Source organism: Giraffa tippelskirchi, chromosome 2, assembly GCF_054371585.1.
Source record: "Giraffa tippelskirchi isolate mGirTip1 chromosome 2, T2T-mGirTip1v1.2.pri, whole genome shotgun sequence".
In the NCBI taxonomy this organism is placed as follows: Eukaryota; Metazoa; Chordata; class Mammalia; order Artiodactyla; family Giraffidae; genus Giraffa; species Giraffa tippelskirchi.
In genome coordinates, this window is record NC_137276.1 from 177,257,481 (window position 1) to 177,285,142 (window position 27,662).

Genomic DNA, 27,662 nt, shown 5'->3' on the forward strand with positions numbered 1-27,662 from the left:
AGAAGCCTCAGGAGACTGGATTCGATCCCTGATCTCTGGGTTGGGAAGATCCCCAGGGAAAAGAAATCGTAATCTACTCCACTCTTCTTGCCAGGATAATCCCATGGACAGAGGGGCCTGGTAGGCTACAGTCCACGGGGTTGCAGAGTCAGACAGAGCTGAGTGACTGAGCACAAGGAGCTCTATGGGCTTAAATTTATGTGCAATAAGATTATCTGATTTGCAATCTCCTATGGACGGAGGAGCCTGGTAGGCTGCAGTCCATGGGGTCGCTAGGAGTCAGACACGACTGAGCGACTTCACTTTTACTTTTCACTTTCATGCATTGGAGAAGGACATGGCAACCCACTCCAGTATTCTTGCCTGGAGAATCCCAGGGACGGGGGAGCCTGGTGGGCTTCTGTCTATGGAGTCGCACACGACTGAAGCGACTTAGCAGCAGCTCCCCTACAGAACAAATCCTTTTATCTACATCTGCAAAAGGTCATTGATGCTGGTGATTTGTTGTTTTTCTTACAAAATCACAAGAATTCGTCTAGTATTTATATAAGGCTTATGCAAAATTAAATGTTCAAAAAGCTTAGAACACGAAAGATATCAGTCTATGAGACACAGAGGAAAAAAGGTAGCACGTGAGTGATACTTTTAATAGAAATGTAAAATAACACCCAAAGTGAACATTTTTCCTCCCCTGTCAGTCATGTGAGCTGGAGAAAACTCCCACAGCACCACTTCATCCTAGAAAATTCCCACTATGTGCAACATAAACTGCACCTTTTCATTAGCTTTAATAAATTATGCAGTGTCTTCAGAAACCAAAGAAATTTAATTCTTCCCCTATGGCTGACTCCTCTTGTTTGATAGTGTCTCTTGTTTTATATTCTTTCACAATGTTTAGATTCAGCATCTATCAGGTACTGAACTTGCAGTTTAAAAAGTAGAATTAAAAAAAATCCCTTTGAAAATCTACCCTTCCATTCATTCTTTTAATGAACATTTAGTGAGTATACATAAGACACTGTGATAGATGTTGTAGGAGATGGAAAGAAATTAACAGTGTATAAAAGCAGGACGACATAATGCAGTTATTATCCCCTGTGTATCGCCTAGAGTGTCTGAGCCGTAGTGAGCATATTACATAGAAAGCACTACTCAGTTGGTGAATGGACAAGTTCACAGTCTCTTCAGTAGGATAGCTGACCTGTTGTTCAGTTGCTAAGTCATGTCTGACTCGGAGAAGGCAATGGCACCCCACTCCAGTACTCTTGCCTGGAAAATCCCATGGATGGAGGAGCCTGGTAGGCTACAGTCCATGGGGTCGCACAGAGTCGGATACGACTGAAGTGACTTAGCAGCATGTCTGACTCTTTGTGACCCCCCTGGACTGCAGCATGCCAGGCTTCCTTATCCTTCACTGTCTCCTGGAGTTTGCTCAAACTCATATCCATTGAGTCAGTGATGCCAACCAACCATCTCATCCTCTGTTGTCCCCGTCGCTCGCCCTCAATCTTTCCCAGCAGCAAGTTCTTTTCCAATGAGCTGACTCTTCACATCAGATGGCCAAAGTATTGGATCTTCAGCTTCAGTATCAGTCCTTCCAATGAATATTCAGGGTTGATTTTCTTTAGGATTGCCTGGTTTGATCTCCTTGCAATCCAAGGGACTCTCAAGTGTTTTCTCCAGCACCACAATTCGAAAGCATCAATTCTTTGGTGCTCAGCCTTCTTTATCGTCCAAATCTCACGTCCATACATGACTACTAGAAAAACCATAACTTTGACTATACAGACCTTTGTCGGCAAAGTGATGTCTCTGCTTTTTAATACGCTGTCTAGGTTCATCATAGTTTTCCTTCCAAGGAACAAGTGTCTTTTAATTTCATGGTTATCACCCTTATTTAGGACTTCCCTGGTGGCTCAGATGGTAAAGAATCTGCTTGCAATGCAGGAGACCCAGGTTCAATCTCTGGGTCAGGAAGATGCCCTGGAGAAGGAAATGGCAACCCACTCTAGTATTCTTGCCTGGAGAATCCCACGAACAAAGGAGCCTGGTGGGCTACAATGCACGGAGTCACAAAGAGTCAGACATGACTAAGCACTCATCCCTTATTTATATCTTCATTTGAACCCTGGATTGTCATTAAACAATAATTTTTTCCTTTTTTTTACTTCCCATGGGACTCACCTCGATCTTGGTTCCGATGACGTTTCCAGTAAAGTAGAATTGAGATTAAGACCAGAAGAATTACCAAGGAGACGATGCTTAACAGCAGTGGAACTGAAAACCAAAAGCCTGTGGATATTGATGGGAGAAAAGGAAAAACTAGTGATAAGTGGAAGCTGTAGAGGCAAAAAGTAATAAAGAGATAGTTGTAATGAGTTTTTACTAGAGTTGTGCTTTTGATGAAAATTATTCTTCAGTATATAAAGGTCTACATTTATGAGCTCGTATTATAATAGCATTTATATAATAATTAACATGTTTTATGTGGTTACTATGTAGTAAGAGCTTTGAATGTGTTACCTCCTTTAATCCTCAAAATAGCTCAAGCTGCTGCTGCTGCTAAATCGCTTCAGTCGTGTCTGACTCTGTGCGACCCCATAGACGGCAGCCCCCCAGGGTCCCCCGTCCCTGGGATTCTCCAGGTAAGAATACTGGAGTGGGTTGCCATTTCCTTCTCCAATGCATGAAAGTGAAAAGTGAAAGTGAAGTCACTCAGTCGTGTCCAACTCCTAGCGAACCCATGGACTGCAGCCTACCAGGCTCCTCCGTCCATGGGATTTTCCAGGCAGGAGTACTGGAGTAGGTTGCCATTGCCTTCTCTGAAAATAGCTCAGGAGTTAGGTATTATTATTACTATCATCGAACAGATTAAAAAAACAAACAATTGAGGCTCAGAGAAGTTGGGTAAGCCCCAAACCAGTGTAGTAACTGGTAGAACAAGGCTTGGTAAGAGATCTGTTTGCCTTCAAAGCACATAATCTTTGCCATACTGTCCATTAAAGTAATATGTTTATTGAGGAATTTTGGGGAAATATAGAAAAATATAAAGGAAAAATAATGAATCTCATGATTCCAACCTCCAAGAATAACTCATCTTCATGTTTTAATTGTGTTCCTTCTAATCAATGTCTTTGTTATTAAACTTCTAGTAGTCAGTAAATGCAACTTAGCCTAAATATCAGTTCTTAAGTGTCACTGTGTAATATAAAGTCAGAAAAAGCACTATCTGATTTGGGTGTCTCCAGCATCTTCTCCATACTTTTATAATGGGATTTGTCACATCATAATTTAACTGAGCACCTTCAGATTGGTTTCACTAGTGAGACACTAGTTAAGAGTTCAGATTTGTCTTCAACAGATCTTGACATAATGGTTTAAGTGTCAAAGATTTTTAGTAAATGCTTGCAGAATGAACAAATATTATACAAATGATACATGAATGTTATAAATGATAATAAGTCAATTTTGGCACTCTTGGAAAAGAAGACATGTTCCTTTTCAGATTCTTGCTTTTCAGGGAAATTTACCCTTCACCTTGGCGAAATCTGAGGATCTTGTCATAAATGTCCAAAACTAACACCACAAACATCTTGACCAAATTTACTTAAATGTTTACTTTTTGATTAGTTTGCTTTTTCAAGGACCCCAGAAATGACTACAGGACATGTTCATTAGAGACTATCTGGGCTTCCCAGGTGGCGCAGTGGTAAAGAATCCTCCTGCCAATGCAAGAGACATGGGTTTGATCCCTGGGTTGGAAGATCCCCTGTAGTAGGAAATGACAACCTGCGCCAATATTCTTGCCTGGAAAATTCCATGGACAGAGCACCTTGGTGGGCTACAGTCCCTGGGGTCACAAAGAGTCGGACATGACTGAGCAACTGAGCACATGACAATGAGGCATAAACCTTTTGGGGTTCACAATGTACCCTGAAAAAAGCAGCAATATCTTTTTATAGGAGGCTTGTTAACTGAGTGCCTCATCTAGAGTTAGTGCTTCAAAATTATGCAGAGAAAGGAAACTATGGCTGTTGTCACTAAAGTGTCTTGTCTCTAAGACCACTGCTTTCCTTATTCTCTCCCCCATTGCCTTTACCTCTTGTATCAGTGAGACCCAGAGATAGCAGTTTAGATGGAAACACAAGACAGCAAAAGAGGTCCTGAGCAGGAGGCAATTTATTTTAAAATGAGGTTGGGAAAACTCAGATTGGCCTCTTTCCTAAAGGATCTATTGCCCTTTTCCCATAGTGTAGATTATGCAAAGGTTTCATCCCAGATGTGACTTCTTCCAGGAAAACATTGTAATCCCTCCAGACTGAGCTGATGCTCCTTCTCTGCATTCTCAATCTTTCCATGTTATACCACAGTTTTCTTTTCTTTTTTTTCCTTTTATCAGAGAATGGTTTGTTGCAGGGTCAAGCAAGGAGAACGGGTGGCTCCTGGCCAAAACCCCCAAACTCCTACCATAGCTTTCTTATTGAAGCATTTAACCTGCATTTTTACAACTACCCAGCTCTTTATGCATTCCTTCCTGGACTAGAAGCTCCCTTTGTTTGGGGACTGAGTCCTTGCTGTCACATTTCTGGCATAACAAATACTCAGGAGCACAGAAGAATAAATCAATGGAATGGATCTCAGTAAAAACATTCAGTGTGTGAGCAATATACCACAATTGCCAAAGCAATAAAATAGGCTATACTGGCTTCCTCAACTCTGTTTTTCTTTCCCTACTTATCCCATTCTCTGCCTTATCAGCTTCTTTGCTAAGAGGCCAAGAGGCTCTGCAGAGCATTCACCACCTTGCAGGTATGTGTCCACAAATGTGACCATAGAAAACCTCTCTTACCTTTGTTCACAGTTTCCCTGTAGTCAGTCACAGTCCCCAGGTGTAGTACCTGGCAGATCACATCCTTCCCCACCTGTCTCTTGGGGTCTTTGATCTGGAGGATGCTGGTGACAGATGTTGTTCCATTGGGATGTGAGACGATCTCGGTACTGTTCTCAATCCCTGACTCAGAGACTTTCCAGGAGATCATAGGGGCTGGGCGAGCATTGGCAGAGCAAGTGATATTTAGGTGATCTTCAGATAATTTATAGTGAAGGAATACTGTGGGCTGTACTGGGACAAAAAAAATGATCTGCCATCAGTTATAAAATCTGGTGTGAGTCCCACATTCTCCTCAGAGAGATGAGAGAAAGATCTTTACAGAAAGACAGTGGGAGCTAGAGAGATAAGGTGGCACATCCAATCCAAACTGGGGCCTTCTCTTCCTGTCTAATTCTCTGAACAGCAGGGTGGAGGGTGGCCTATACAACCCTGTGACAAGAATGATCCTCTATGGAGTTTGTCTCTAAGAGAATTAGCTAGATGGACAGAGGGTACCTTTCCTCTCAAACAGTGCAGAGAATAATTAATGTTTTCTCTTTCATGGGCGATGCAGTATCTCTGCCTTCTTCTGGGTATCCCTCTCAAGTAGTTGGACAACGACTATCAATCAGCACCTTCACACAGGTGGTCTGCACGCCTCAGAAAACCAGAGCAGTTTCAGAACAGAGAGCCTATAGAGGGGCTGCTACTTAGAAAAAGCCTTTCCCTGTTTGGAACTGGGCCAGTGAATAAGAGGCATGAAGCAGACTTAGAAAGTCCCTGTTCGAAATACCTATACCAAATGCAGATTAGGAATTCACAGTCAGTAGTCAGAAAAATCACAGAATGACAGTTGTAAGGACCTTGGAGATCACCTTATGGAGTTAACAGAAAATAAATAGCTTATGCAAAAAGGACATTTTTAGGTCAGCAGTACCCTGTTCCCTTTCAAAATTCCCTTGACTAATGAGTTCATTTTCCTTGGAATATACAGTTTATCTCTGCTGAGCAAGTGCAAATGTCTTTCTATGGTTGGCTTTGGAGCCCACAAGATAATTAAAGGGCAACGCTAAATAAAAGCTTGTCTGTGTTTAGAAGTTCAAGAGGTGGGTGGGTGCAAGTAGGCTGGAGGAAATGAGCCTATAGGAGGACTGTGGCTCTGCCCAGAGTGCCCAGATTACTAACATCAGTGAGCCCAGGGGGAAGCGAAATAAAAGTAAAGGAGGATCAGTATGGCTGAAATGGCCAGCCTGGCCAGCAGGGTTCTCTGGTATATCAAAGAATCACTTGGATGAAAGCTATGCCTTATGGCTGGAAAGTGTCATTGTGGAAAAGAACTACAGAATTACCAGCTAGAAGACACAGAGGAGTCTGTGTTTCAGGCATACAAATTATTCAAAGATTAATGAGTAAAGAAAGGGAGCAAGAGAGAAAGATGAACAAAAAAGAGAAAGGAAACAACGGAAATGAGAAAAATATGACACAAGAAGGAAAAGGAAGAAAACGGTGGAAAGAAGGAAATAAGGAAGGGTGAAAAAGGAAATTAGGGAGGGAGGGAAGGAAAAAGAGCAAAGGAGGGAAAAAAAAAAGAAGAGAGAGGAAGGATTGGAGGAGGGGAGAGACACAGAAAAACAGGGAAACAGAAGGAGACAAAGGAATGAAAAGAAATAGAAATCAAGAAGAAAAGCCTAATGCAAGATCCTGCAGAGATGACTCATGGACAAAATAAGTGAAAGAAATGTGTTATCTGGTGTCGTCCTACCTCCCTTGCATTCTTATTTACTGAGCCTCTCCTTATCCCCTGTCCAATATTCTTGGTGTGTCCACACTCTCATTTTAACGTTCCTAACAGCCCTAAGTTTGGTTTTTCCCTTCTAAAACCACCACCAAGTGTGCATCCTCCAAAGCTACCCCTTATTCCTAATTCTCAGTTCTTGATCCCAGTTAAGCATCAGTTAACAGGAAAGGAATCTTGTCAAACTAAGCCTCTTAGATTTTAGAAGAGTGCTTATTTTTCAGTTAAATCCCTAGCAGGCATTGGGTATGAAGAACCTCTGCTGCATGGCTGCTTATCAATTTTGAGAAAGCTCCGCTGAAGCAAAATGAGAGGGACCCCCATAACTGGCTCCAGCTTAGCCCAACCTGGCTTTGTCCTTAGGTTCAAAAATACGAAAAGCTCTTAGGGACCTTAGAGATGATCTATTAACACTTATGGTGCAGACAAATAAACTCTGGTACACCATGGACAGGACTCTTCTAGGGTCACATGACTCCTAATGGCAATGCCAGGTCTGAACCATAGCACTGCTTAGGGAGAATTTATCCTCACTATGGTCTTTAGTTTACTCTTGTTGACAACAGTATTCTTCAGGGCAAAGATAACAAAGATTCAACATAGTTCTATCAACTCTCCAAATAACCGTAACCACAGTTACGCAGTAGACATGAAAGGCCAAGTGTCCTCCAATGAACCTTTCTGGGGCTAGGATCCTGAAAGACTAGATACTACCATCACTACATTTCAAACAGTCTTCAAAATAACATTTCAAGCTAGAGACAATGTATTCTCAGAGACTCTCACCAAAGAGAGTGAGGCAGGCTATTCCTGAGATCTTTCCAGAACCAAAGGTATTAAAGAGGCACTTGTAACACGCCTCATCCTCCAAGGTGGTATTCCAGAAGGTAATGGTTGAGTTCATGAGTCCCAGCTGGGTGATATTTATCTTGTCCTTGTAGGCAGGCTGGACTACAACCCCATGGTTCTCGCTGTAGGTGATCATGTTTTCTGGGCTTACAGCCTTGATTTTTTGCCATGTCACAATCAAAACTTCCTGGGGATTTTGCAGAGAACATCTTAAAGAAGCAGGTGTGTTCAGCAGCCCTCTTACATCCTGGGTCACCACTTTTATCATGGAATCATAAAAGAACATTTATATTTTATATTTTAATACATACATAAATATACATTTTTGATAAAAAAAACAATGCATGTTCAAAGTCAAATTTAGAAAGAAAGAAAAATACAAAAAAAAGAAAACAACATTTACCTACCTTCCTGATGTTGCTAGAGAAATATAAGCTCAAATATGTTTATTCAGTCTTTAAGAGTAGCAGAGTAGAAAAATAAGAAAGCAAACTCCCAGTGACCAGAATTTACATGAAGAATCCCTGTAGGCTGGAAATTAGGTGAAGTGAAGTTGAAGATGAAAACTGCCAGATAGGATAGAAGTATCACCAGGTGAGTTTATGCCTGGAACAGTAACAGCTAGGAATCAGAAAGGGCCAATGGACAACACGCAGTGATTAGTTTAAGTGAAGAAGTGACAGCAGCCCTATACACTCCACACACACCTGAAAAGGAAGGGGCAGCAGTAGTGACGTCTGCCGTCAGGAAGCAGTGGTAAATACAGGAACATGGACAGAGAGATGTATAGGACAATGCTTCAGGAGGCTGATAGTACCAGAGAGCTTTGACAACCAAATTACAGTCTACACAGTCCCCCATTTTTACTGAATGTAGTACAGAATATAAGGTATGGCAATAATTTCCTCCCCCTCCAATGTTAGCTACTCATATTGATATGATAGATGACTCAACGGGAAATCTCAATACAATAACAAATAGACAAACACTTGAGTAAGCTAACACAATGATAGAGGAATAATAAACTCTACAAATAATAAACATTTTTACATGAACAAATGTGATATCTTAAGTGTGAAAAGGAACCAGCACTGTTAATAGTAGAAACTAGAGATGTATAAAATGAGAAATATAAACTCTGTTCACAATCTGGCTGCCTTAGCAGAATGAGTATCACTGAAGACTAAATTAGTTAAGTAGGAAGACCAGATCATAGAATTCTTCCAGGATTGGAAGGGTTAAAAATACAGAAAAGATTAAAGAAATATTAAAAGACTGATATTTTAATATTAGTCCAAGTAAGATTTTTAAAAGGAAAGAGAAGGGGAAATGGAAGACAAAAACACTATAAGAAACAAAACTTTATTTTTCAAAATGATAAAAGGAGGAATCTGAAATAAGATATATCCCTCATGAACCTTCATGTACCTAACCACATAACTCTGAAATATATAAAAAGCTGATAGAACTACAAAGGAAAATGTATAAATCCATAATCATAATGGGAGAATTTTTCATTGTTCTCTTAGAATTTTCACTTCCATCTATTAAAAAATAAGAAATAAAATCAAATACAAGGATATAGAAGACTTTTAAAACAAATATTTATACATGTACTTGTAATATGTGCATATGAGCATGTATTTATAAACCTTTACCCAAAAGAAAACATATATGCTTTTCAAACCACAGGTGAAACATACCCCCAAATTAAACTTGAAGTGGTATACAAAAAAAAATGACCTTGAACTCGGTCCATAATGCAGTAAAATTAGAAACTTATATATTTTGTCTCCTTAATTACACCAGAAATCATAACCAAAGTTATAAATCACTATGAATGACAATAGAATATCATATATTAAAATCTGTAGAGGCTTATAAAGCAGTTCTCAGGGGGAAATATTTAATCCTAACTTAATTTATTGGGAAACAGGAAAGATTGAAAAATGAATACCTACATACATTCAAAATTCCCACACACCAAAAATTGATAAAAGGAATGAATTAATAAAGTTAAAAGCACAAATTAATAAAATAGTGCACAAAATACTGACTTAATCAAAACACCAAAATCTGTTTTTTAAGACTAATAACACAGATAAAATGACTAGAGTAATTAGAAAAAAAGAATATCTGCTCTACAACATCAAGAATAAAAAGATGGGCATAGCAACAAATACAAACTGGAACTGCCAAGTGTTGCAAAATTCCGATTTTAGTGAGGTACACTCTTGATAGCTGCAAAAAGTTCTAGGGGAATAGCTGTCGTTAGGATGAGGTTTCCTAAAGGTTTGCTGAGTGCAGAGCATAGATTTGAATAAATTGCTGCTTTTAGAATCGAGAGTAAAAAAGGGATCAAAACTAAGAGTTTTGACTTTTAGGGCGATTTCTCTCTTTGACTATGCAAGAAATAATTTAATGGAAAATTTACAATTATTTGCTGCTTATATGAAATTCCATTTAGGGTCCCCTAGTTGGTAAATCCTGTGCTATACATGGTGTGAAGCATCCCTTTTGTATCCCTGTGAAGGCTGATGACTATAGTACACACCACATTGTTGTGAAAGTCGCTCAGTCGTATCCGACTCTTTGCAACCCCACGGACTATACAGTTTATGGAATTCTCCAGGCCTGAATACTGGAGTAGGTAGCCTTTTCCTTCTCCAGCGGATCTTCCCAATTCGGGGATTGAACCCAGGTCTCCCACATTGTGGGCGGATTCTTTACCAGCTGAGTTACAAGGGAAGCCCCTAGTACATACCACACAAAAGGTAACAAAAGGCCAGCAGTAAGTGAGGTGTAGTCTCCTATGGAATCAAGGAGAAAGGTCTGGCAGAAGTAGGAAATTCAGCAGATAAGTGGACAGCACAGGTGTGTTTTATATAATAGACTATGTGAACCCATGTAGCTTTCATATTTCACTATTTTTAATATTTTTCTGTAAGAGGGACACACACCAAGTTTTAAGGCTTATTGTCAGATTACTTGCCCTGGAGGCCAAATTCATTCTTGCTGCACCACACATTCCCATGTCTTCACACACATAAGGAATTATTATTTTAAACATTACTCACTTTGATAGGTGAAAAATGATGTCTTAATTCAGAAAGAATTTTTTTTTCATATCTGGTTTTATCTATGAAAAGTTTCTTAATATTAAAGTTTTTGAAAACAAAAATGTGGAAAACAGAAAGAACCACTCCCAGTCTTCCAAACGAATTACATGGTTAAATAATTCATGCAGACAAATGAACACAGCACAGACAAGAGTGGTCAGATGTCCACTCCAGAAACTGTGTTTCCTGGATTCCACGCAGGGGAATTGAGTATCTTTACCTTGTGCCCTGCATAACATCAGTGCTGCCAAGAACCAAATCAGTTGGAAGGTAGATAGATGACAGACGAGCCTCCTGAACACCTGAAGACAGAGAGCAAGTACAGAAATGGGCATTTGAATGTGGACAAAGCTAAGGGAGCTTCAGTCTAATTGCTGTATCAGGAAAAATTACAGCTAAAGTTTTAACCACTGGAAGCCTTTGGTTTTGTGGAAGCAGAACCAGGGACTATAAATGGAAGAAATAACAGAGGGTGCTTAGGGTGGGATGGGAAAAGCAGCTATGTGGTTCTTCCGTTATAGCCATACCTAGCAATTTGAGGCTGTGCTCCCAAAGCCACCACTGTCAAGACTGCTGAGAAAACAAACGGCCAAAAATATACCCAGAAAACACAGACTGCAAATGTTGAAGAACATTTACTCCCCAAATAATCCAACTGTTAATATTAAAAATGTAACTCAGGTGTAACTACTTTGCAGAACGTGCCTTGATATTTGCTGAGGGAGATTTTCCTGCAAATTCTGCACAATTTATGTAAATTGTACCTTTTAAAACCAGTATTTGACTTTTTTTCTTCCCTTTTGCTTTATTTTCACGTGTGTGGGCAGAAATCCTTGGCCTTGTGTTTTTGTTTTTTAACTAATCATTGTGGTATTTAAGAGAGTATTACTCTGGGAATCATTTTGCTATAAAACGAAGAGTGGAATGGAGACAGATTACTCTGCAGCAGTCCCATAGTCTTGGTCTACATTAGTGTGTTCATTGTAAGGGGTAAAAGCAAGGAATGTAATTTTTCCCTATATTTCTATATTTTTCTATAATTGAGGTTTTCAAGAAATGGAGATTTCTCTGTGTCTTTAACTGAACTTCAATTTTATTTCATGTTGCTATTCTAACTAGAGGTAGACTAAATTTCAGTCAATGTTACACAATCAGTCTGATAGTTCAATCGACTGTCACTTCACAATTGTCCCAGTCTCTGGCAATGCCAGTCTTGGGAATGCCAAGCCACTGGACAGGACTATTAACCCTTGGTTACAACCATCTATCCATCTTGGCATTGTGCTCCCCTCAAGTCATCCTGATCATCAGTTTGTGCAATTAAATCCTGTGCTTACAGGGTGTTCTCTCATGCTTCCCAACTCTCTGAATTCTGTGCTCCTGGATCCTTCCTGTGCTGAACAAAGGAGAATTATACAAGGGTCTCTGCCTAGACGCCCATGTATCTATCCATTTCTGTTTTACTGTTCCCTAGCCATGGTGGGTAGGCTTGCCTCTTCCCACAGTTGCCCCTAGGAAAGCAGGCACAGCTGTTTTCTGTTCTTTGATTTCAACACCTACCTGTAAGTTCTATTCACCATCCTCCTAAAATCCCCACTCCTGGGGCCAGGCACAGAGCATCCTTCTCAGGACACAAACCAATGCTAATCAGTCTCTCTTTGCTCTCCCAGCCTGGGGTCAGAAAAGCTGCTTCCTCCATCACCTTGTATTCTTCCCATCAGCTTTTTCTGGGATGAATGCCTGTCCTTGGTCTTTCGTCATTTAGGCTTTTAAAACTCAAATGCTTAGGCTCTTGTTATTTCAAAACTTTGGCTTCTGAAACTAGAAGTTTTCTTTGGCATTCTGATTCCATACCATCACGCCACATGGAAATCCAGGTTCTAGTAAAGGCTGTGATGAGGAATGCAAATAGTTTAGCTCTCAGAGTAAAAATCTGTATTTTAGGATAAGAGAAAAAGCAGACACACACCAAAACACAAGATGTGGGAACTGGGAGACAGCAACATTTAAGAAACAGAAGCACAGTGATTGAGGTGAAAAGAATTAGAAAGCCTTGCTATTAATTAGGCACACATTTTTTCTGGCTAATCTGAACTCAGGCTAGCACAAATACTAGGTGTGTAAGCTTAGACAAATCATTTTACCTCTTGGAGATACAGAAAAAAATAATAGTACTAATCTTCTCTGTTAAAAAGGTTAAATGAGATGGTATATGTAAAGCTCCTATAAAGTGATTGATACAAATAAATACTAAATCAATGTAGCTGTTATCTCATTAAGTTACTATCTGTATCTCACTGTTTGCTGAACCCAGGGTAGGCAAGATGTGAGTGGGGAAGCTGGAAGAGGATACAAAGACCATAGTACTGCAGACATTCTTTATTCGGCGTGGCAAGGCAGACAGGCTTTACCTCTAATGGCTGACATAGCAGCAACAATGGCCATGCAACTCAATGCAGCTCGCTTCAACTCAACTCTCCTCAAGCTTTTTAGGTGGTGCTTATATAGGGCCACATCATGATGCATGAGCGCAGTGCCACAAATGATCCCAGCTGTAGGATTCGAGTGGAATGAGGCAAGAGCCTGATCACTGCCACCTGGCCAATTGTTCACTCCCTACATTCCACCCCTTCAGGGTCTCTCGCCACACAATCTACGTGCCCATCTTCCACGATATTCCCTTGGCAAGTAACCTCCACAGGGGCAACTCTACCCCCTGAGGATTCTCTTATTTAGGACCCACAAAAACCCCCCACAGCTGCCAGGCCCACCCCTTCAAAGAGGGGATCTCTGGGGTGTTCACAGCCCACCAACATGATACCACTTTTCTAAATCTGAGGACATAGCCTTTACAGTGCACTGTTAGCACATCATAGGACACAGCCTATACAGTAGACTGTTCTAAATCTACATCCAAAGACACAGCTTTTACAGTACGCTGTTCTCTGTATCTCAGGGTCATAAGCCATATCATCAGCTCATGTAACCACTCATATCTCTTGCTATAGGTGCTTAAACTGCTGCTCTGGTCTCAGTTGCCCAATGGGCCTCGCTGATAAGTGGGGACCTGCAGTCTCATCAAGGCCATGCATCTCTTACTCCAGCATATGCAGACACTGCTTTAGCTCTCCTCGCTTTGCAACTTACACACGTGCACGGCATCAGGGCACTATCCATATTCACCTTCAGGGCAGTCAGGAAAAGTCACCCCACGGTGCCAGCGGCAGTCCATGCCACCTTGTCTGGCAAATGGGAACTCACCTCCTGTAATGCCTTTTCAGTGCTAGCAGGTGAACCATCCACCACTTCCCTGCTGACTCTTTTTCTGTGGAGCCTCAGGCTCCTCTACCTGCTGTGTATGCTGCCAACTATGCCAGTTGTCTCACTGTATCTCACTGTTCATTGAACCCAGGGTAGGCAAGGCATAAGTGCAGAAGCTGGAAGAAACTGCAAGGAGTCATAGGAACTGCAGACGTTCTTTATTCACCATGGCAAGGCAGACATGCTTTACTTTCTAATGGCTGACACAGCAGCAACAACCAATACCTGACTCAACTTGACTCTCCTAGAGCTTTTTAGGACCACACCATGATGTGTGTGCAGTACCACAAATGATCCCAGCTGTGGGACGTGAGTGGAGTGGGGTGAGAGAGCCTGACCACCGCCACCTGGCCAATTGCTCTCTCCCTAAAGTTACTCTGAGAATTAATTAAGCATTTAAAGTACTTAATACAGTGCTTGCTGCTGCTGCTGCTGCTGCTAAGTCGCTTCAGTCGTGTCCGACTCTGTGCGACCCCATAGATGGCAGCCCACCAGGCTCCACCGTCCCTGGGATTCTCCAGGCAAGAATACTGGAGTGGATTGCCATTTCCTTCTCCAGTACATGAGAGGGAAAAGTGGAAGTGAAGTCGCTCAGTCGTGTCTGACTCTTAGCGACCCCATAGACTGTAGCCTACCAGGCTCCTCTGTCCATGGGATTTTCCAGGCAAGAGTACTGGAGTGGGGTGCCATTGCCTTCTCCGAATACAGTGCTTAAGATATGGTAAATGCCAGGATGTGTTACATAGCTTAAAAAATTCATTAATCAGATCACACAATAATGGAAGTAGAGAAGTTCACTTCTAACCCTTGCCAAGAGGGCCAGAGTCCAGAGATCTGGTTCTTACCTGACAGCTGTCCATCTGGCAGCAACACTGCCCCTCCCCTGAAAATTTGTAGGTTCAAATCCTGAAGCTGCCACAGTCATATGGACTTGGAAAAATTCACCTGTATGCCTGTTTCTTATTTGTAAAACTGGGTAATAACTCCTTCTTTGAAGGACAGTGGTGAAGATTAAGAGCACCTGGCACTCAGTAAACACTAGCTGGGAGGCCATTCTTCTTTGTTAAGGAAGGCAGTGAAATAACTGGCTGTGTAGACTAGCCAATAAACCATATGCAAAAAAAATTACCTTGAGGCATTACTTGTATTTAGATTTTTTAATTATTATTTTATATCATTACTAGCGTAAATGAAAATCCTCTTCTTCCTTCATTTTGTCATATACCTAGATCCTGGATAACAAAATGCCTATCTCTCACGGATACCCTGGGTTTTAACTCTGATTTATCCGATCCTTTTGGTTTCCCACGGCAAAGGCCCAGAGGCTGCAGAAAGAGGCTGAAGCATCACAGAGGAGCCAGCCTGATCCTGAAATTCTGCAACCGCTCCTCAGCTTTCAGGACCAAAATGGAGCCAATACAGCACCCTCTATCCACGCAACCAGCGTCCGCCTCCAGGCCGGTTTCCTCTCCAAGAATGTCAGTGACCGGAGAAAGCGTCTCCGGAGCCTGTACCTGGCAGCATCCTGTTTTCAGCTCACCGCGACAGATAATCGCAACCCCAGAGATGGAGGTATGGCCTATAAACCCCGCTTTGGAAGGCAAGATCTGCTTCTCTGCAAGGTTCAGAACTGAGCAGAAAGCGCAAGCAGGAATCCCAGCTCTGAATCAGAGAGGGGAAAGCCGCAGCCTAGCTTTCCCAGCCCGCCACCGCCCCAGGGCCACCGGAGAGAAGTCGCCCAACCTGCGCCCTCTTTTCCACGTCTAGCCCAGCTCACCAGACACTGCATTCTCGCTCCTGGCCGCGCAGGTTATTTGGTTGCTGCTGGGAAGCCTGGAGGGATCTCACACCGGACCAGGCGGAACCCCTCCAGTTTCGCGGAGCGAAGATGTCTTGCTCCGCACCGATTCTCCGCTTCACTCCTCCTCCTCCGCCCCGGCTCCGGCCCCGCCCCCTCTCCCCGGGGCTACCCGCCTACCCCCTACCTCCCCACGCAGAGGCATAAAGGGAGATTAAATAGTACTCATCTTTTCGTGTCTTCAAAGCATTTCGCCGTTTTCAGAGGTTGCAACTGGGAAGACTGAGCAAGTGTTTGAAAAAAGATACATTGTTTCCATTTTCATTATACAGACAAAGAAAGGGAAAGGGGGGAGGTGAGAAGACATGAATTGTCTCACTGCGTGGTGCTTGGAGGAATGGCGGGCTGCATTGTGGACCACGCAAGTATGATATGATTTTTGAGAAATGTTACAGTTTCCCCAGTTACCATCCCGGAAAACCCAAATATTTTGAAGCTGAATTTAACCAACAGACATTTTGCAAAGCAAATGTGTATTTATTTTTATCCAGAATCAAATCATGTATTTAAACCATCAATGCTGTAATGATCTCTCCTTTATTAATGTGACTGGCTTTTTTTTTCTCTGCTGTGAGAAATTTTCTTCCACTTGCATTGATGATGAGGATATTTCTTATTTTAACAAGTTCCGGAGTTCTTGGCTCTTAAAACAAACAAACAAAAGACAAATCAATGAAGTATTCAATTCCTATAGCCTTTTCTGTTTTCCCGACCACCACCCCTGACCACCACACCTATGCAAAGGTATTGGGACAGAGCTTCTATTATACTTAAGGCTGCAAATTCCAGGGAAGTAAATAAAATAATAACTGATTTTTTTTTTCCAGAAAAACACTGAAAGGGCTAAAATATTCATGGAGTGGCGAACAAGATACATAAGAGAAAGCTAACATATAGTGAAATTAAAGGTCAAATTAAGGAAATGAAAAGAAAACTCTTAAAGCTTCAAACATGACAAGAAGAGACACCAAGAAAAACAAAGTGACTTTAAATGTCACAAGGAAGCACTGGATGCAAGAAGGCAATGAGTTAACTTTCAAAATATGAAAGAAAAAATAACTTTGAACTCTACTTTGTCTTTTATAACTACTGCTACAAAGGTATTATTTTTAAAATACATTAAATTTTTTGATTAATGGTTGTTCACAGGGTGAAATGCATACATCATACGCACCCAATATTCGTCATAGAGTGAACATATGTGCATAGCCAGAAGCAGATAAAAACTTACCATTCCCTGTTCATCAGAGCCTGTCCTCTCTTTGACTACCCTTTTTGTCACTGTCACCTTTCCACCAGTCTCTTACTTTCAACATCATAGGCTAGACTTAACCTGTTTGTGAACTTCATATAAATAGCATCATAGACAATGTCCTCATTTGTATCTTGGTTCTTTTACTCAACAGTAGATTTGAAAATTTTATCCCTGTTACTGCATGTAATTGTGGCTCACTCATTCTCACTGCTGTATATGATCCCATTCTTTAAATGCTTCATTTATTTGTCTATTCTATTGTTACTAGATATTTGTTTGTTTTCCATTTTAGGGAGGGTAATTTTTAATAGTGTGCTGTGAACATTCTTATACATGACTTTTCCTAAACATATGTACACCATTGTTAGATTGTTCTTTGACTTTGCCAGTTTTTATCTTTTTCTACCACTTTATTTTTAAACTTTCTCTGTTCTTTTTTCCTCACAAGTACATAGATGATATTTTGTGGGTGATATTTTGCTGGACCTCAATTCTTAAAATCTACTGAAGAACTCTGCCCTGAATTTTATTAGCAAAATATTATAAAATGACAGGATGAAAACAAAATTTTGTTAAGCATAGAAATCTCAGAAATTTTATTATATTGAGATTCTCCTTTAAAATATTTTAAAAAGAAGCATTCTATAAAAAAGAAAAAAATTAGTCTAGGCAGACACTACATGGAAAGATAAGCAGAAAGGAGAACTCATCAAAACTTATAACTGCCTAAAAAAAAGCAAAATCCCCAAAATTGTATGTTTATAATTAAATAATTTAATAATTCACATCTTCATGGAAGGGATTAAGAGGATAGATACTGAGATTATGAGAGATAGGTGAGAATTATGCCAAGATGTATATGTTTAGGAAATAGACATAAAAATGTAATACAAGATGGAAAAAATTCTGAAAATGACAGATTGGTCATAAGAATTTTAAAACTGACATTTTAACAAGGTAAAACCTTTCAATTCATAAACATGGAATGTTGTTCCATTTGCTGTATTTTCTCTAATTTCTTTCATTAATGTTTTATAGTTTTCACTTTAACATTTTGAAAATTGAACTAATGAAGACCTATCATATAGCACAAGGAGCTACACTCAATGTTCTGTAATGCCCTATGCATGTGTGCTAAGTCACTTCAGTTGTATCTGACTCTCTGTGACCTCATAGGCTATAGCCCACCGGGCTTCTCTGTCCACAGGATTCTCCAGCAAGAATCCTGGAGTGGGTTGTCATGACCTCCTCCAGTAATGACCTATATGAAATCTAAAAAAGAGTGGGTATGTGTATATATATGACTTATCCACTTTGCTGTACAGCCGAAACTAATACAACAGTATAAATCAACTACACTCCAATAAAAATTTTTAAAAATTGAAGTGTAGTTAATTTATAATGTTGTGTTAGTTCAGGTGTCCAGCAAAGTGATTCATTTATATATACTATATATACTTAGATACATACATATATATGTGTGGGCTTTCATGGTGGCTCAGACGGTAAAGAATCTGCCTGTATTGCAGACCAGGGTTGGATCCCTGGGTTGGGAAGATCTCCTGGAGAAGGGGATGGCAACCCACTCCAGTATCTTGCCTGGAGAATTACATGGACAGAGAAGCCTGGAGGGCTATAATCCATGGGGTCACAAAAAGTTGGATACAACTGAGTAACTAACATTTTCAACTTTCATACATATGTGTGTGTGTGTATATATATACTTTTTCAGATTCTTCTCCATTATAGGTTATTACAAGATACTGAATACAGTTCCCTGAGTTACACAGTAGGTCCTTATTGTTGATCTATTTTAAATATAGTAGTGAATATATGTTAATCCCAAACTTCTAGTTTATCTCTCTCCCCCTGTCTCTGCCATCCCCTTGGGTAACCATAAGTTTGTTTTCCATGTCTGTGAGTCTAACTCTGTTTTGTAAATAAATGTACTTATATTACTTTTTTAGATTCCACATATAAGTGATCCTATATAATACCTGTTTTTCTCTGACTTAATTCACTTAATATGATAACCTACAATTCTTTAACTTCTTTAGTTAGATATATTTCTAAGAATTTTATTCCTTTTGATGCTATTGTAAATGGGATTGTTTTTCCTAATTTTCTTTTTGGAAGATAAAATAATTTATTGTTTATATGTAGAAACACCAAATTTTTGTCTGTTAATTTCATATCCTATAACTTTATTGAATTTGTATGTTCCAACAGGTTTTTTTTGGGGGGGGTGGTTTCTATATATAAGATCATGCCATCTGCAAAAGGGACAGTTTTACTTTTTCCTTATTGATTGTTATGCTTTTTATTTCTTTCCTAACTGCTCTGGCTAGGACTTCTAGTACTATAGAAGTGACATCAGTGAGTATCCTTGCTTTATTCCTTATCTTGGAGGTAAATATTTCATTTTTTCATTGTCGAGTGTGATGTTAGTTATGGACTTTTCATATATGCCCTTTATTATGTTGAGATAATTTCCTTCCATTCCTAATGTGTTCAGAGTTTTTGTCATGAAAGCGTGATGAATTTTGTCAAATGTTTTTCCTATAGTGTGTTGAGATGATCATGTGATTTTTATCCTTTATTCTGTTAATGTGAAGTATCACATTAATTGGGCTTCCCAACGCAGGAGACTCAGGTTCAATCCCTGGGTCAGGAAGATCCCCTGGAGAAGAAAATGGCAACCCACTCCAATATTCTTGCCTGGGAAATCCCATGGACAGAGGAGCCTGGTGGGCTACATTCCATGGGGGTCTCAAAGAGTCATATTTATCATGGTGTGCATTACATCCCTAGTATTTATCTTATAACTGAAAATTTGTACCTTTTGACCAGCTTCATCTAATTCCCTCTTCCCCCACCTTCTTGCTGGTGGCAACCACAAATCTGATCTCTTTTACTATGAATTTGTCTGTTTGTTTTTAACGTATAATAGACCCACAACACTCTGCTAGTTCCTAGTGTGCAACATACTGATTCAACATTTCTGTACATTACAAAATGTTCACCACAATAAGTTTAGTTATCATCTAGACCATAAAAAGATTTTACATAATTATTGACTATATTCTCTACACTATACCTTTAATACCTGTGATTGATTCATTTATTGTGTAACTGGAAGTTTGTACATCCTTATCTCCCTAATCTATTTCTTTCATCCTCCCACTGTATCCCCTCTGGCCACCTTCTGTATCTATGATTATGTTTATTTTGTTATGTTTGTTCCTTTGTTTTGTTTTTCAGATTCCACATATAAATGAAATCATGTGGTATTGATATTTCTCTGTCTGCCATTTCATTTAGCATAATACCATCTAAGTTCACTCATGTTGTCACACGTGGAAATATCTAATTCTTTTTATGGTTGAGTAATAAATGGCAACCTACTCCAGTATTCTTGCCTGGGGAATTCCATGGACAGAATAACCTGGCAGGCTAGGTCCATAGGGTTGCAAAGAGTCAGACATGACTGAAGTGACTTAGCAATAGTACATCTGTACAAATAGTACAGATTTGTACATAGTACAAAATCTGTTTTATCCATTCATCTGTTAATGAGAACTTAGGTTGCTTTCAGACCTTGGCTATTGTAAATAATGATGCAATTAATGATTTAATGAACATAGGGGCACATATCTTTTCAAATTACTATTTTCATTTTTTTTTGGATACATACCCATGAGCAGAATTTATGGATCATATGGTAGTTCTATTTTTAATTTTTTGAGGAGCCTACACACTATTTTCCATAGTGGCTGTACATTTCCACAAGTGTTCTCTATTGTCTACATCCTCACCAACATTTTTTTATTTGTTGTTTTTTTCATAATAGTCATTCTATTGAGCCATTCTCAAGTATGAGGTGATATTTTTTTGTGGTTGTGAGTTGTATTTTCCTGATGATTAGTGATGTTGATCCTGATGTCATGTGTCTGTTGGCCACCTCTAGTCTTCTTTGGAAAAAATGTCTATTCTGGTCCTATTCTCAGTTTTAATCAGGTTGTTTTTGATGGTGAGTTATGTGAGTTCTTTATGTATTTTGGATATTTACCTCTTATCAGATATATTGTTTGAAAAATCTTCTCCCAAACAGTAGATAGCCTTTTCATTTTGTTAGTTTCCTTCACTGTACAAAAGCTTTTTAGTTTTATGTAGTTCCATTTGTTCATTTTTGTCTTTGTTTCTCTTGCCTGAAGAGACAGAGTCAAAAAAATATTTCTAAGACTGATGTCAAAGAGCTTACTGCCTATATTTTCTTCTAGGAATTTTATGGTTTCTGGTTCTACATTTACATCTTTAATCCATTTTGAGCTTATTTTTGTATGTGGTGTGAGAAAGTAGTCCAGTATGATTCTTTTGTATATAGCTGTCCAGCTTTTACCAACATAATTTATTGAAGATGCTGTCTTTTTGCTATTGTATATCCTTGCCTCCTATGTTGTAGATCACTGACCATATAAGTGTGAGCTCATTTCTGGGCTCTTGATTCAGTTCCATTAATCTATATATCTTTTGTGTGCTAGTAACATATCGCATTCATAGTACTGTTTGAAATAAGGAAGTATGATACTTCCAGCTTTGTTCTACTTTTTTAAGACAGATTTGGCTATTTGGGGTTTTTTGTGTTTTCATACACATTTTAGGAACATTTGTTCTAATTTTGTGAAAATGCCATTGGTATTTTGTGAGGGATTGTACTGAAGCTGTAGCACACCTTGGTAGTATGGTCATTTTAATGATTTTAATTCTTCCAATCCACGAACATGGTATATCTTTCCGTTTGTGTTGTCACCAATTTACTTATCATCATCTTCTGGTTTTCCAAGTACAGGTGTTTTGCCTCCTTTAGTTCAGTTCAGTCGCTCAGTCGTGTCTGACTCTTTGCGGCCCCATGGACCGCAGCACGCCAGGCCTCCCTGTCCATCACCAACTCCCGGAGTTTACCCAAACTTATGTCCATTGAGTTGGTGACGCCATCCAACCATCTCATCCTCTGTTGTCCCATTTCTCTCCTGCCTTCAATCTTTCCCAGCATCAAGGTCTTTTCAAATGAGTCAGCTCTTCGCATCAGGTGGCCAAAGTATTGGAGTTTCAGCTTCAACATCAGTCCTTCCAATGAACACCCAGGACTGATCTCCTTTAGGATGGACTGGTTGGATCTCCTCACAGCCCAAGGGACTCTCAAGAGTCTTCTCCAACACCACAGTTCAAAAGCATCAATTTGTTGGCGCTCAGCTTTCTTTATACTCCAACTCTCACATCCATACATGACCACTGGAAAAACCATAGCTTTGACTAGACAGACCTTTGTTGGCAAAGTAATGTCCCTGCTTTTTAATATGCTGTCTAGGTTGGTCATAACTTTCCTTCCAAGGAGTAAGTGTCTTTTAATTTCATGGTTACAGTCACCATCTGTAGTGATTTTGGAGCCCAGAAAAATAAAGTCAGCCACTGTTTCTACTGTTTCCCCATGTATTTGCCATGAAGTGGTGGGACTGGATGCCATGATCTTAGTTTTCTGAATCTTGAGCTTTAAGCCAACTTTTTCACTCTCCTCTTTCACTTTTGTCAAGAAGCTCTTTAGTTCTTCACTTTCTGCCATAAGGGTGGTGTCATCTGCATATCTAAGATGATTGATATTTCTCCTGGCAATCTTGATTCCAGCTTGTACTTCATCTAGCCCAGCATTTCTCATGATGTACTCTGCATATAAGTTAAACAAGTAGGGTGACAGTGTATAGTCTTGATGTACTCCTTTTCCTATTTGGAACCAGTCTGTTCCATGTCCAGTTCTAACTGTTGCTTCCTGACCTGCATACAGGTTTTTCAAGAGGCAGGTCAGGTGGTCTGGTATTCCCATCTCTTTCAGAATTTTCCACAGTTTATTGAGATCCACACAGTCAAAGGCTTTGGCATAGTCAATAAAGCAGAAATAGATGTTTTTCTGGAACTCTCTTGCTTTTTTGATGATCCAGCGGATGTTGGCAATTTGATCTCTGGTTCCTCTGCCTTTTCTAAATCCAGCTTGAACATCTGGAAGTTCACATTTCACATATTGCTGAAGCCTGGCTTGGAGAATTTTGAGCATTACTTTACTAGCATGTGAGATAAGTGCAATTGTGCAGTAGTTCGAGCATTCTTTGGCATTGCCTTTCTTTGGGATTGGAATGAAAACTGACCTTTTCCAGTCCTGTGGCCACTGCTGAGTTTTCCAGATTTGCTGGCATATCGAGTGCAGCACTTTTGCAGCATCATCTTTGAGGATTTGAAATAGCTCAACTGGAATTCCATCACCTCCACTAGCTTTGTTCGTAGTGATGCTTTCTAAGGCCCACTTGACTTCACATTCCAGGATGTCTGGCTCTAGGTCTGGCCTCCTTAATTAGATTTACTTCTATGTATTGTATCCTTTCTAATGCAATTGTAAATAGCATTATGCCCTTAATTTTCTTTCCAATAATTCATTTTTAATGTATAGAAAAGGAAGAGATCTATACATTAATTTTGTATCCTGAAACTTTACTGAATTCATTAATGAGTTCTAATAGTTGTTGCTGGCATTCTTAGCATTTTCTGTATGTAGTATCATGTCATCTGCAGACAGTGATAAGTTTCCTACTTCCTTTCCAATCCACATCTCTTTTTATTTCTTTTCTTATTTGGTGGCTGTGGCTAGGACTTCCAATAATGTGGTGGCAAGTGTGGTCTTTCTTGTCTTGTTCCTCATCTATCAAAAAATGTTTTTAGCTTTTTATCATTAAGTATGATGTTACCTGTGCGTTTGTCATATATGACCTTTATTATTTGAGGTATATTCCCTCTTTACTCACTTTGTTGAGAATTTTTATCATAAAGGAACGTTGAATTTTGTAAAAGCTTTTCTGCATCTACGAGATGATCACCTGATGTTTATTCTTCAATCTGTTAATGTGATATATCACGTTTGATTGATTTGCAGATATTGTACCATCCTTATCTCCCTGGGATCAGTTCAGTTCAATCGCTTGGTTGTGTCCAACTCTTTGCGACCCCATGGACCACAGTACGCCAGGCTTGCCTGTCCATCACCAACTCCCAGAATTTACCCAAACTCATGTCTATTGAGTTGGTGATGCCATCCAGCCATCTTATCCTCTGTTGTCCCCTTCTCCTCCTGCCCCCATCATTCCCAGCATCAGGGTCTTTTCCAATGAGTCAACTCTTCGCATGAAGTGGCCAAAGTATTGGAGTTTCAGCTTCAACATCAGTCCTTCCAATGAATATTCAGGACTGATTTCCTTTAGGTTGGACTGGTTGGATCTCCTTGCAGTCCAAGGGACTCTCAAGAGTCTTCTCTAACACCACAGTTCAAAAGCATCAGTTCTTCGGTGCTCAGCTTTCTTCACCATCCAACTCTCACATCCATACATGACTACTGGAAAAACCATAGCCTTGACTAGATGGACCTTTGTTGCCAAAGTAATGTCTCTGCTTTTTAATATGCTCCCTGGGATAAATCCCACTTGATCATGTTATATGATCCTTTTAATGTATTGTTGAATTAGTTTGCTAATATTTTGTTGGGGAAATTTGCATCTATGTTCATCAGTGATAGTGACCTATAATTTCTTTTTTATGATATTTTTGTATGCTTTAGGTATCCAAATGATGCTAGCTTCATAAATGAATTTAAAAGCATTTGTTTCTCTGAATTTTTTTTGAAATAATTTAAGAAAGATATATGTTAACTGTTCTCTGAATGTTTGTTAGAATTCACCTGGGATGCTATCTAGTTATGGTCTTTTTTTTTGCTGGGATTTTCTTTAATTACTGATTTAATTTAATGACTGGTAAATGGTCTGTTTATATTTTCAATTTCTTCTTGTTTCAGTCTTAGGAGATTGTATTGATGCAGTGTCAGTTGTAACTTCTCTTTCATTTCTGAAATTTCATTTCATTTCATTTTATTCATTTGAACCCATCCTGTTTTTCTTGATCAGTCTAATGGTTTAGCAGTTTATCTTTTCAAAGATCAGCTCTTAGTTTCATTGATCTTTTCTGTTATTTTTTAAATCTCTATTTTGTTTATTTCTGCTCTAATCTTTATGATTTCTTTCCTCCTATTAACTTTGGGATTTATTTGTTCTTCTTTTTCTAGTTCCATTAAGTGTAAAGTTACATTGTTACCTGAGATTTTTTTGCTTCCTGAGGTAGACTTTTATCATGTAAACTTCCCTTTTAGAACTGATTTTGCTATGTCACATATATTTTTAGATTGTTGTGTTTTTTGTCTCCAGGTATTTTTTATTTCTTCTTTAATTTTTTATGTGATTCATTGGTTGTTTAGTGGCATATTGTTCAGCCTCCACAAGTTTGTGGCTTTTGCAGCTTTTTCTTATAGTTGATTTCTAGTCTCATAACCTTGTGGATGGAAAAGTTGCTTGATAAATGTTCAATCTTCTTAAATTTCCTGAGATTTATTTTGTAGCCTAGCATGTGATCTATCCTGGAGAATGCTCTATGTGTATGTGAAAAGAATGTGTATTCTACTGCTTTAAATGGAATATTCTACATAGATCTATTAAGTCCAATGTGTTGTTTAAGGCAAATGTTTCTTTGATGTTTTTGTGTGGATGATCTGTTCATTGATATAAATGAGGTGTTTAAGTCCCTTACTATTATTATGTCATTATTATTGCATTATTGTCAATTCCTCCCTTTATGTTTGTTAATATTTATTTTATATATTTAGATATTCCTATGTTGAATGTATATGTTTATCATTGTTATATGTTCTTGCTGTTTGATCTCTTTATTATTTTGTAATGTCCTTCTTTGTCTCTTATTATATCTTGGTTTTAAAATCCATTTTGTCTGATGTAAGTATTGCTTCCCCAGCTTTTTTTCTTTCCATTACCATTTGCATGGGATACTATTCTATCCCCTTACTCTCAGGCTAGTGTATATTTGGATTTGAAGTGAGTCCTTTATGGAGAGCATATATATGGGTCTTGTTTTCTTGTTCATTCAGTCACTGTTTATCTTTTGATTGGAGCATTTACTCCATTTACATTTAAAGTAATTATTGATAGGAGGGCATGGAAACCCACTCCACTACTCTTACCTGGAGAACCTCATGGACAGAGAAGCCTGGCAGGCTACAGTCCATAGGGTCACAAAGAGTTGGACACGACTGAAGTGACTTAGCACAGACACAGATATGTGCTTACTGGGCTTCCCAGGTGGCACTTGTGATAAAGAACCCACCTGCCAATGCAGGAAACATAAGAGACACAGGTTTGATCCATGGGTCAGGAAGATTCCCTGGAGGAGGGCATGGCAACTCACTCCAGGACACTTGTTTGGAGAATTCCCATGAACAGAGGAGCCTGGCAGGCTGTACCCCATAGGGTCACTAACAGCTGGACATGACTGAAGTGACTGAGCATGTGCACATGCACATGTACTTATTATCATTTTGTTAGTTGTTTTCAGGTTCTTTTATGGTCCGTTTTGGTTCCTTTCTTTCTCTGCTCCGTTCCCTTAAGATATGGTGACTATCTTTAGTTTTATATTTGGATTCCTTTCTCCATTCTGTGAATGTATCTATCATAAATTTTGGTTTTTGGTTACCATGAATTTATATATATATATATATATATATATGAATCTATATATAGATTATTTATATATACATGATTATTTTAGGTTGCTGATCTCTTAAGTTCAAATGCATTTTAACAGCCTTGTATTTTTTACTCCTCCAAGTTTACTGTTTACAGTTTTGACATTATATTATTTATCTTTGTCTTTTGTGTATCCCTTTACAATTTATTGTGAATATAGTTGATTTTAGTACCTTTGCCTTTTAGCCTTTCTACTAAGTTTATAAGTAGTTGATCTACTACCTTTATTGTATATTTGCCTTTACCAATGAGATTTTTCCTTTTGTAACTTTTGAACCTCTAGTTTTTTTCCTTTCTTTTCTGCTTAGAAAAATTCCTTTTACATTTCTTGTGAAGCTGCTTTGGTGGTGAACTCTTTTAGCTTTTGCTTATGTATAAAACTTTTGATTTCTCCATCAAATCTGAATGAAAGGCTTGACAGATAAAGTATTCTTGTTTGTAGGAGTTCCCTTTCATTGCTTTAAATATATAGTACCACTCCTTCTGGCTTGCAGAGTTTTTGCTGAAAAGTCAGCTGATAGTCTTTTGGGAGTTCCCTTGTGTATAACTTGTTACTTTCCCCTTGATGCTTTTAATATTCTCTTTATTTTTGTCATTTTAATTACAATATATCTCTTTGTGTTTCTATTTGGGTTGATTCTATTTGGGACTCTGTTCCTCCTGGACCTAGATGTCTGTTTTCTTTCTCAACTTGGGGAACTTTTCAGCCAGTATGTCTTCAAATATGTTCTCTGTCTTTTCCTCTCTTCTCTTTCTAGACCCTCATAATGACAACATTAATGTACTTGATGTTGTCCTAGAAGTTTCTTAAACTGTCCTTATTTATTAATGCTTTTTTATCTGTTTAGCTTGAGTGATTTCCACACTCCTTTAAATTGCTGCTTCTTCCCCAGGTCTCTGTTGAGTGTGTGT

General features: G+C 39.1%; 2 protein-coding genes across 18 annotated transcripts in view; both read right to left on the minus strand.

Moving 5' to 3' along the window:
* The window catches only part of CD200 (CD200 molecule), a 33,505-nt gene extending 17,279 nt beyond the window's left edge, over window positions 1-16,226 (minus strand). Inside the window, exons 1-6 of one of the 5 annotated variants that reach the window (XM_081542420.1) lie at window positions 15,978-16,226; window positions 12,194-12,523; window positions 10,854-10,935; window positions 7,452-7,772; window positions 4,850-5,122; window positions 2,185-2,292 (exon numbers count right to left, since the gene is read on the minus strand). In XM_081542420.1, coding sequence (XP_081398546.1) covers window positions 2,185-2,292; window positions 4,850-5,122; window positions 7,452-7,772; window positions 10,854-10,872 — 721 coding nt within the window. In that variant the 5' untranslated portion in view covers window positions 10,873-10,935; window positions 12,194-12,523; window positions 15,978-16,226. Of the gene's footprint in view, window positions 1-2,184; window positions 2,293-4,849; window positions 5,123-7,451; window positions 7,773-9,257; window positions 9,264-10,853; window positions 10,936-12,193; window positions 12,524-15,731; window positions 15,884-15,977 lie in introns of those variants that run through there. The other 4 variants (XM_081542400.1, XM_081542409.1, XM_081542391.1 and 1 more) reach the window with 4 other exon arrangements.
* Window positions 16,227-16,333: 107 nt separating this feature from the next.
* LOC145526502 (OX-2 membrane glycoprotein-like) overlaps window positions 16,334-27,662 on the minus strand; it is an 88,635-nt gene continuing 77,306 nt past the window's right edge. For all 13 annotated transcript variants that reach the window (XM_081542338.1, XM_081542311.1, XM_081542306.1 and 10 more), the window contains one exon: window positions 16,334-16,455. The gene's annotated coding sequence lies outside the window, so the exon portion shown is untranslated. The remainder of the gene's footprint in view (window positions 16,456-27,662) is intronic.